Source organism: Tupaia chinensis, unplaced genomic scaffold (genome assembly GCF_000334495.1).
Source record: "Tupaia chinensis unplaced genomic scaffold, TupChi_1.0 Scaffold147282_1, whole genome shotgun sequence".
Taxonomy (NCBI): domain Eukaryota; kingdom Metazoa; phylum Chordata; class Mammalia; order Scandentia; family Tupaiidae; genus Tupaia; species Tupaia belangeri.
Genome location: NW_006207133.1, coordinates 3990494 through 4001575, shown reverse-complemented (window position 1 = coordinate 4001575; position 11082 = coordinate 3990494). Strand labels below are relative to the sequence as shown.

The following is an 11082-nucleotide window of genomic DNA, read 5'->3' as shown; positions in this document are numbered from 1 at the left end:
CAGGCACAGGGCCATGAGGCACGGCTTTTCCCGCAGGGCCTGCCACATGCTGGTCTGGCTGTGACGAGCTGGCGTTAAGCACATATGTGGCTAGCCTCTTTCAGGGTTATCTCTCCACCAAGGCACTGGCACAAACACAAGTGCATGACCAGAGGCAGCAACACGTCTGGTGGGGTGAAGGACAGAGGCAGCTGGTGACACCGCAGAAACCCAGGGAGAGTGAGATGAGGCCAGAGAGGTGGGTGAGCCCAGTCAGCCAGGGCCATGAGGGCAGGGTGAGGAGTTTGGATTTTGCACTGAGAGCTAAGAAGCCACGGGAGCTCTGACACAGGGGAGGGCTATGCTCCTGTGGCCCCGTGCCACCAGGGTATGCTGTCTGCCTCCTACACTGCTACATGGCCAGAGTCCCATCCTGTTTCGGGGGTGACTCCAGGACCTGACTCTGAGTGGCACGCAGTTTAGCTGTCTGCTCGTTTAGTTGTTGTGACTTTGAACAATGAACGTTCAGTAACCCAGAGTGAAATTAGGAGTAAAATATTCCAGGTCACCCCCTTGGCCTGAGGGTAAAGGAAGCTGGGTCCCACATGGCCGACTGTGCAGTTTGAATCCTGGCCCCAGTAGCTTAAAAGACACACAGAGTATGTGTGCACGTGTGCCCTAAATCCTGAAAGGATGGAGGAGAAGGGATTGCAGCATGACCGTACCCCACGGAAGGTGCTTTCTTACTCCCTCTCTGTCTCTGGTGAGCATGTGTGCCTTCTGGCAAATAAATTAACAACAACAAAAACAATATTAAAATTTTCCACCATCCCAGTGCTCTCTTTACGGGTTCGCAGCAGTCGGAGGCTGTGATGCAACCAACTGCTACACCAGCAGCTGCACATGTGCCGCTCACAGAGCGCACAGCTGGCCCTGGGCCCGCCAACCTCTGATTTTACACAGCCCTAGGCCTCAGCTGCCTTGGATTGCAGTCTCCTGACCTCATTAACCTTCACTGTTCCCCCCTGAAGAATGTGGGATTTCCTGAACACACGCTCTTTACCAGCTGCTGTCAATAGAGACAGAGTCGCATCCCAACTTCAGGTGGCACTGACAACACAGAAAAGAAAAAATGGATCATCTACAAAAAATGGGGTTAAAGCCAGATGGTGGCGCAGCAGCGATGCCACTGGCCCACACAGGAGGTCCTCGCCTCCCATCCTGAGACATCCCTGGGCACACCAGCAGTGCGTGCCTGTCTCCCAGGGAGGCAGGCTGGGAGTGGATCATGGCGTGAAGACCCTGATGTCTGTGTGTCTGTCTTTGCATCTCTCCGGCTCATGGAAAAAATAAACTTTAAAAAATAAATAGTAAAGTCACCAGGCTTTACATATCAAGAGTCTTTAGGACATTCATTCCTTCAACCCAGAAATGCTTTGTCTGAGAATATACCCTTGGAGCCAGCAGGTGGCATGGTGAGTAAGGTCCTGAACTCCCACATGGCAGATCATGGATTGAATCCCAGACCTGGTGACTTGAAAATCATGCTGGGCATGTGTGCATGTGTGCTCCAAATTCCAAGAGCAGAATGGAGAAGGGATCGTGGCATGGCCATTCCTCTAGGGCATGATTTCTCACTTTCCCCCTCAGTGTCTCTCTCTGGCAAGCGCACACAGCCTATGGCAACAATAAATAAATAAATTTTAAAAATTACAAAAGAAGAAGGAGGAGGAGGAGGTACCCTAAAGAAATACCCTGAATGCAAAGAAAGCTACAAGAAAGATCAATCTCCTTATCAGCAAAAAGGACAGAAAAAAGCTAAATACACAAGGGATGGGAGAGTAAAGTACTGGCCAACACTGTGATGGAAAAGCGTGTGGCCATTAAAAAGATGCTGACATGTTTCTGGGTATATGTCATCATGTTTAAGACACCATTGACTTTAATACATGCCATTATCTCGCTTACCACAGAGGAAGAAAAGAATGCCCAGGACCCTGAGGGCTCTTTCTTTAGCGTCAGGAGAATGACCCACAGCCTTGCCAGGCAGCAGAGTCAGCAAGAAGATCCCCGTGTCTCAACCACAGCCCTGAGTGCAGTGACCAGACAAAATTGCCTCCGAGAACAGGAAGCCAGTACCTACACTGACTTGAGTCTGAATTTGCACCTTTCTTTACCGTCAGGAGAATGACCCACAGCCTTGCCAGGCAGCAGAGTCAGCAAGAAGATCCCCGTGTCTCAACCACAGCCCTGCAGTGACCAGACAAAATCGCCTCCGAGAACGGGAAGCCAGTACCTACACTGACTTGAGTCTGAATTTGCACCAAGATATGGTCTGAAAACACCTCGAGCAAATGCTGTCATTGAATTGGATACAAATTGAATTTCACATCAGAGTTGGCAGTGCCCCCAGGTGACTGTCAGAAGTCAGTACAGCCCCTTCCGGAAGAACTGAATTTCAACACAGGCTGACAGTGCCTGCGAAACACCACCCACTGCACGGTGCGAGGGCCAGAGATGCTAACATGGGAAAAGAAGTGAGTCTTAGAGTTAAGGGTAAGCAAAAAAGCAGAATAAGATGTTGGATAATGACATTTCTTTGCCGAGTAGATCAGGTGGAAAGAAAAACACAGTAAAATGTCCTCAGTGATTTTCTGGGGGTAAGGCTAAAGCTTTGTCCTTCCTTTAATCAACTCTGCATTTTGCAGATGTTTTATAAAACGAGCATGTATTTAGTGCCTGAATAGGAAACGGGAAATAAGAGCAGTGTAAGTGGAGAAGGCAATGACATTAGGTGGGGTGGTTAGGGAGGGCATCCTGGAAGAGGTGATAATGGAGCCGAGAAGAGACCAGCACAGTAGAAGTCATAAGAAGAGTTCACTGCTGCATCTTTGTCCAGGACAGGGCCCAGGCCACAGGGCAGATGCTAGACACGTGTTTGTTAAATGGATACATGAATGCAGAGATGAAGGCGCCCAGAACAGCTGCTGGGAAATGAGCAGAAGTGTCAAAGTCCTCAACCAGAGCCTGGCTCCTCAGGAGGGACATTCTCACCAGCCTAAGCGGATGAACAGGGTCAGGGTACCAGCTGGACCAATGGCAGAGCTCTGCAGAAAGCCTACAGCCGTGAGTTTGTACTATGCTCGTGGTCCTGGGCCTCAATTTCCCCACCCCCACCCGTAAAATGTAACATGATCACTGCTTTTCCACCTCACCTCTCAAAGCTGGCTCCAGACAACACAGCGCTTTGAAATACTGAGCCCAGTGCAAGGATGAGGGGCTGTGGCTCTCCAAGAGGTCCTCGTGCAAGCCTGGCAGCACCTCCCTGCAGCCCCCAAGGCCTGTAAGTTTCCGACAGCTGCTCTGCCTCACGAAGCTGACCTGTGTGGCTGCTCAGCTGGGGAAAGACCAGCATCAGCTCCCACCTTCCTGCCCGCCTGTGCTTCCCCGGATACACTTCCTGTGTACAGGCCAGTGCCAGCAACTGCGGACACAGGGATGAGAGATGGGTTCCTGCCCTGTGGAAGGTCACAGCAGGCAGGGAGAACCAGATGAGCACGCAGGGTGACAAGATCCTATGGTGTGCACCCAGGACCTCAAGGTCTCATCCCCAAGAGAAGACACACCTGATCTGCTGCAGCCAGTTAACAAGAGCCCCCATTGTGATCTAAGGGTCCAGCATATTCTGGGTTTTCATACATTGTTTCATTTTGCTCCAGGCTCCCAGAGGTTATCTCCACTTCACTGATGGAGACTGGAGGCTGTTACTTGCCAAGGTCATGGCTGGATTTGTGCTGGCAGAGGGAAGCTACTGGAGGTGGAGGTGAGAAGGTGCAGGGCATGGTCTCGTCACACTGCAATCCCTTTCCTGCAGCCCTCCCAGCCAGTCAGGCTCTTGGGAGCATGTGCACCTGACACAAAGGGCCAGGTGGGCTAGGGCTTCCTAGAGAGGAAGCTGATGTGGTCCCAGCCTGGAGCTGGCAGCAAACTGAACTGCAGAGCTAGAGGCCACATGGCCCACCAGAGGTTCGGATTCCCAGTCAACTGAAACAGGCAGGTGTACATGCAACCAAGAGCCTGACTGGCGCAGGAAAGGGATTACAGTGTGACAAGACCCTGTCAAGCGTTTCTGTCTCTCTATCCCTTTCTCTCACTTATGTGGTTCTCTCTCTCATGAATTAAAAAAAAAAAAAAAAAAAAAAGCTGATGTGAATAAATCTGCAAGTTAGTCTGGAAGGAAAAGCCTCCTGGGCTTCCTTCATGCCTGTCCCAGTCCTGAAAGGACATTCAGCAAGAGGAGCCCATGTCCTATGCCAAGGGGCCATGGAGGAACCCTGAGTCCCACCCAGGTTCCAGCTGCTGTGACAGGGGGCATGCCCAGGTGTCACCAAGGGCCACATGGGAACTCAGCACTGTTATGCTTGTTTGTTTGTGGGGACAGACCAGGGCTTCCTCTCCCTGGAGCCCAGCTCTCCCAGAGGGGCAGGCCATCTCCTTGCCTGAGCAGGAAGAGTGAGCGGGGTCTGGCTGCTGGCCCTGAGCAGAATTCCAAGGCCTTTGCAGATGGAATTAAGGTTACTAACGGGCTGGCCCTAAAATAGAGATGATCCGGATCATCTGGGTGGAGCTAGTGCAATCACACGAACCCTTAAAAAGAGGAACACAGGCCAGCAGTGATGGTGTGCACTGCTTAGATGCTGCTGCTCCACAGACTGGGACCAAGTGGAGACCTGGGTTCGATTCTTGTCCACCCTAACAGGCCAGGCCCAGCAGGGCACAGCTGTGGTCCCAGCTACTCAGGAGGCTGAGGCAGGAGGATCAAGACACAGCAAGACCCACAACATTTGTGGACACAGATACGGTTTATTATTTGTTGATGAGGACGTGTCTAGTATTCTCAACTGGGCTGGACTGAGGTGTATATCATGCTGGGTAAATTCTCTTTACAATCTAAATGATGTATAGAGATTAAATGTATAAATAATAATGATAATAATAATAATAATAATAATAATAATAATAAAAGACACAGCAAGACCCTACCTTGAAGAAGAAATAGATAAAAAGGAAGGCTGGTGGAGATGCCAACCACAAGGGCTTGACCCACTGCTGGTGGCTTTGTAGGGGGCTGCAAGACGGGAAATATGGGGGTCTGACAATGAACCCCAGCCAACAGCAGGCAAGGAAACAGGGAGTCTGGTCCTATAACTCCATGGCTCCGACTTCTGCCAGCAGAGAACCAGGAAGCAGACGTGCAGATGTGCTTCCAGTGTGCCAGCACCTGGACCTCACCCCAGGACTCTAGAGCAGCACAGGGCGGGGCCCACACTGCCTGACCTCTGGCCCACAGTGGGAGGATGGAAGGGCACTGCTGTAAATGCTGGGGCCCTGGCGACTTGTTAAAGCAGGGTGGGAGCTAGTAACTCAGACACGAGCTCTCCGAGCTCTCCGGAATGGGTGGTACAGAGCGTGGGGTGCTGCCAGGGAGAGGACCCGGTTCCTAGATCTGAATGGCTAGATCTGGAACAGACGCATCACAGCCATGAGTGGGGCTACACTCGTCCCCTCACTCACCCGTCCCCTCACTCACCTGTCCCCTCACTCACCTGGTCCTTCACTCACCTGTCCCCTCAGTAACCCATTCCCTCACTAACCTGTACTCTCATGGACCCGCCCCCTTACTAACCCGTACTCTCATGGACCCATTTCCCTCACTAATTAACTCGCTCCCTCACTCACCTGTTCATTCAACCAACATTTCTCAAATGCTTGACATGAACACGAGCTGGGTACCTAAACTCAAATCTCATGGAGGGACAGATGGTCAAATAGACCTACCCTTACCCAGTGAAATGAGTCCCATGACAGAACAAAGCTGTGGGAGGTCAGGAAGGGTCACTGGTCCACCAAGGGTCAAGAAAGTGGCCTTGAAGCCCTGTCACTGGTCTTGACAGTTGAGGAAAGAAAAAGAAGTTACATAGGCGTGGGCCACCCCCAAAAGTTAACAGTAGGACTGTGGAATGGGGAGGCCATGCACAGCACATTCGGGGAGACAGCAAGACCAGCAGACTGGTACACAGACCATAAGGGCCCTGGCCAGTGAAGCTCAGAAGGGCCTCACAGGGAGCTGGTACTGCTGCCAAGCAGGGGACACTGCAGGGTGGGGGACAGGGAGCTCATCTGAGGACAGCGCCCTTTTAGACCATGGCAGCCCTTGCCCTCTGGGGCTACAGTCCCTAAACCCTTCCATACCTGGACTCAGGAAGGTGGGCCTGTGCTAGCAGCCTGCAGCACCACACCTCCACCCGCCCTTTGTAAATAAATGGACTTACACTAGGGTTTGTGTACTAGCTTCATGGCAGCTGTGCCATCCAGCACCCGGCATGTGCTAGCTCTAAAATCAAATAAAGAGCAGGGCCAGCAGGTGATGAGGTGGTTAAGGCATCGGACTCCCCCATGGCCAACTCTGTTTTGAACCTCAGACCAGCTGTGTGAAAATCATGCCGGGCATGTGTATGTGTGTGTGTGTGTGTGCCCAAAATCCCAAGAGGAGGAGGAGGAGAAAGGATTATGGTGTGGCCATCCCCTGTGGGAGGTGATTTTTCACTTTCCTTCTCTCTGTCTCTATCTGGCGAGCACAGGTACTCTATGGCAAAATCCTTAAAAAAAAAAAAAAGGAAGGAAATAATAAAGGTCAGGGAAGTCCCCAGGAGACTAGCCGCACAGGGAAAAACCAATGTACAGAACCAGGGTAGGTCTGAGGCCCAGGGAAGTCAGCTAGAGGACAGTGGCAGACAGCATCCTTTGTCTTGTGGCTTTGACATAATCCTGGAAGGTGGCCCTTGACCTCCCTGAGGAGCTGGGCACAGAGATGCCATGCACTGTGACAGGCCACCTCAGGACTCTTCCTGAAAGGAAAAAACCACACACTTGTCCTGAAATCCGGAACTAGAGAGATAGGAAAACATGCTCCAAATTCCTGCCTTTGCCATGAGGCTGGTCGCACTGGCACTGAGGCCCTCCGGAAACAAGGGTGATTGGGGAGAATTTCTGTTTCAGTAGGATCCAGAGGACTGGGCTCTGTCACCATCTCCCTGGAAGCTGCCAGCAGACCCCTTTCCACCCATGTGGTAATATTGTTTGTTTCTCCAAATGCAAAAGTCCATGTATTGACTCGTTTTATCCTCAAAACAATCCTGAGTGGTTTTTTTTGTTTGTTTGTTTGTTTGTTTTTTTAGGTTTTTGTCATAGGGCATGTGCACTTACTAGAGAGAGACAGAGAGAGGCAAAGTGAGAAATCACCCTCTGGGGGTATGATCATGTCCCTTCTCTTCCATCCTCCCCCTGGGATTTTTGGGCACATATGCACATGCACCCAGCATGATTTTCAAGCTGCCAGGTCCAGGGCTTGAACTGTGACCAGCCACGGGAGAATCTAGTGCCTTACACATGCTACCTGCTGACCCTGATCCTATGTTCTCTTTTATTTATTTTTTTTAGCCCATTTCATAGATGAAGATGAAGCAGGTCTGAGAGAGCCAGGGGTTTTCAACTTTTTAGAAAATATTTTTAAATGTACATACTTATGACAGAGTGCACATGCACACATCAGAGAAGCACCCTCAATTCACAGAAACTGTGAGGCAACAGGCCTCGTCACACATGGGCTCCTTCCTCAGTCCTCTAGCTCATGTTCCTGGGTGACCCGTCCAGTGTGTTTTCAGGCAGCCCAGGGATCTTAATCCACTGTCGGCCGTGTGGCGTCCAGCCTTGCAGACAACGGTGCTACCGCTGCCAGAATAGCTGGGTCAGATTTTCAGCTTTTAATTTTTGCTTTAGCTGACAAATCCTTCTTAGAATAGTACCCAAAAGACCAATATGCAAAACAGACAATTAAGAGCAACTCTGGCTAGCAGGGAGGGATTGAGGGAGGAAGGTGTGTGGCCCCACTTAGCTAAGGCTCACCCACAGTGACTGCCCAGGGAGTCTGCAGACAAGAGGGGTCCTAAAGCCATGGCTGAGATGAGCGTTCTGGACTGCTGAAGCTCACTGCTGTGGGTGCCTGCCCAGGGCCACCTCTTTGCCTCTGGTGAAGGCAGGGCAGATGCCCTTGTGGGGAGATCTTTGAGGGTTCACACCGTCCACCTTGACACTGCTGCCATGTCTGGGGAGAGCTGGTTCCTGGGTCTGGACGTGGGCTGGGCAGTGAGCAGGGGCTGTGAGGGTGCTGGGAAGTCACTCAGCTATACTTGGGAAACCCTTTCTTGTTATGCTAGGGCCCAGGCGTTCCTCGGATCTCTGCCCCGGCTTCGGCGCCCAGGATTTGTGTGCCAGCGCTGTACCCACTTCAGGCAACCGGACCAAGTGAGTCCACTGGGGCTGGGCCACAGGAAGGACAAGCAACCAAGGCTCTGCTGAGAGGCAGGGCAGTGGGAAGAACAGGAAGGAATCTTCTGGGGCGGGCGCAGGCCTGGAGAAAAAGAAGGGTGCTCCAGATCACAAACCATCGCAGCCCTGCTGCCCTTGGACGGTGTTCCGGCCAGCCAAGGCCCAGAAAGGGTGGATTCGCCTACATTTTCAGCTGATAGGTGGCAGGGCCTATCAGCTGGATTTGGACTGGAAACCAGGTCTCTTGACCTGTAACCCAGTGCCCCTTTCCCGCCATTGTTCTGAAGAATCAGACGGTGGCAGGGTCGGAGGAGTCCGAAGGACCAGGCACTTAAAGTCGGGCGCTCTGAACCTGCACCTCCACTGGGCTCCTAACCTGCCTGCCCGGAGACTTGGGGCTGGAAGCACCTCCGCTCTGGGTCCGCTCCCCAGGAGCCTTTGTCTGGGAGCTGTGGGGTCTCCTTCCCCAGCACCCGACAGCCACTTCTTAGGGAGAAATGGCCAGGCACAAGACCACCGCGGTCACCTAGGCATTCTGCCATTTCACCGGCAGCCTGCGAACTGTCCCGCCAGGAGTCCTGTCAGAGCCACGAGCTCAGGCAAAGACCCCAGGCACTCCCCGTGCCGACTCTACACGCGGGGCGCCTTCTTCCATCCGGGGGCAAACACACACCCGCCCACATATCTCCACACGTGCACCTCCGGCCCACCGCCTCGGCTTGTGCACACAGGCTCTCGCACTGCTGCTCGCAAACGTGCCCACCCGCGCGCCCAGCGCTGGAGCTCCCAACCCGCGCTTGACCTTCTGGGAGAGTTCAGCGACAGCAGCGGCGCGGGCGAGGAGGGAACAGGGCCCCGCCCCTGGGCTCGGCCCCGCCCCGTTTCGGCCTACTCACCACGCCCCCTTCCGCCCCGGGCCTTAGGCCCCGCCCCCGGCGGGCCGGGAGGATGTGAGCTCACTCTCGCCTCCATATTCGCGCCGCCGTCAGGAAGCGTCCGCCCGAGGTCGTGGCCCGCTCGCTGCCAACGGGCCGGCCTGGGAGTCGGCAGTGCGCCCATCCCCTCCGGGTGCCGGGTGCCGAGCGCAGTAGGGGACCCCCTGATGAGCACGGAATGAAGGCGAGTGGCGAGGGCCCCCAGCCCAGTGGCGGCACCGGCTGTGGGGCCGAAGCAGCGCCCCCCTGGTAGACGCCGCGCCCAGCGCGTTTCCGGCCGGGACACGTGACCGCGCACGCACCAGCTCCGGCCTCTCCGCGCCGCCGCTCGGAAGCTACTCCCGGCTGCCTCGGCCGAGGTCCACCTAGAGTCCGGGCTGAGCAGAACCCAGCCCTGGGGGCGAAGACGCAGGCGCCGAGCGTCGCGGAGGAACACGCCCTCCGCCATGAACCCCAGGGGTCTGTTCCAGGACTTCAACCCGAGTAAGTTCCTCATCTACGCCTGCCTGCTGCTCTTCTCAGTGCTGCTGCCCCTCCGCCTGGACGGCATTATCCAGTGGAGCTACTGGGCCGTCTTCGCCCCCATATGGCTGTGGAAGCTACTGGTCATGGCGGGTGCCCTGGTGGGCGCTGGCGTTTGGGCCCGCAACCCTCGCTACCGCACCGAGGGGGAGGCCTGCGTGGAGTTCAAGGCCATGCTGATCGCTGTGGGCATCCACCTGCTGCTGCTTATGTTCGAGGTCCTGGTCTGCGACCGGGTGGAGAGAGGCACCCACTTCTGGCTGCTGGTCTTCATGCCACTCTTCTTTGTGTCCCCTGTGTCTGTGGCCGCCTGTGTCTGGGGTTTCCGGCATGATAGGTCGCTAGAGCTGGAGATCCTGTGCTCGGTGAACATCCTGCAGTTCTTCTTCATCGCCCTAAGGCTGGACAGGATTATCCACTGGCCATGGCTGGTGGTGTTCGTGCCCCTGTGGATCCTCATGTCGTTCCTATGCCTGGTCGTCCTCTACTACATCGTCTGGTCCTTGCTGTTCTTGCGGTCCCTGGATGTGGTTGCGGAACAACGGAGAACACACATGACCATGGCCATCAGCTGGATAACAATTGTCGTGCCCCTGCTCACTTTTGAGGTCCTGCTGGTGCACAGATTGGATGGCCACAATACGTTCTCCTACATCTCCATATTTGTCCCCCTTTGGCTTTCGTTGATAACTTTAATGGCCACGACCTTTAGGCGGAAGGGGGGCAATCATTGGTGGTTCGGTATTCGCAGAGATTTCTGCCAGTTTCTGCTTGAAGTTTTCCCATTTTTAAGAGAATATGGGAATATATCGTATGATCTCCACCATGAAGATAGTGAAGATGCTGAAGAAACATCAGTTCCAGAAGCTCCAAAAATTGCTCCGATGTTTGGAAAGAAAGCCAGGGTAGTTGTAACTCAGAGCCCTGGAAAATATGTTCCCCCGCCTCCCAAGTTAAATATTGATATGCCAGATTAAACTCCTCTTCCAGGGAGTGCCCACAAGTGGAATGGAAAACATACACATGTAGATTCCACCTTGCTTCTGCCTCTGTTCATCCATCCCAAACCTGGAGCAGGCTCCAAACATCCTCTTCTCATGCCCTGTTTGAGATTGATGACTATCACTGACTCATCAGTATGCCTGTAGATATAGGAGGTTATTTTACTATGTGGTTGCGGGTGCGTGGAAGTGCACATGGTGTACAAGTGTGAGAATCTGCTTTCCAGGTTAGTGCTTTAAAAGCTGGCTGGAGGCAG

The 11082-nt window shown here is 53.6% G+C and overlaps 1 protein-coding gene across 1 annotated transcript; it reads left to right on the top strand.

The window, feature by feature from the left end:
- The first annotated feature begins 9312 nt into the window (after window positions 1-9312).
- TMEM185B (transmembrane protein 185B) lies at window positions 9313-10864 on the top strand. The gene has a single exon (XM_014584591.2). It carries the CDS (start codon window positions 9749-9751, stop codon window positions 10799-10801), a length of 1053 nt encoding a protein of 350 aa, XP_014440077.1. The 5' UTR covers window positions 9313-9748; the 3' UTR covers window positions 10802-10864.
- Window positions 10865-11082: the final 218 nt, after the last annotated feature.

What these genes read in the sequence shown, in the direction of transcription:
- TMEM185B (XM_014584591.2), top strand. Translation starts at nt 9,749, where the DNA reads ATGAACCCCAGGGGTCTGTTCCAGGACTTCAACCCGAGTAAGTTCCTC.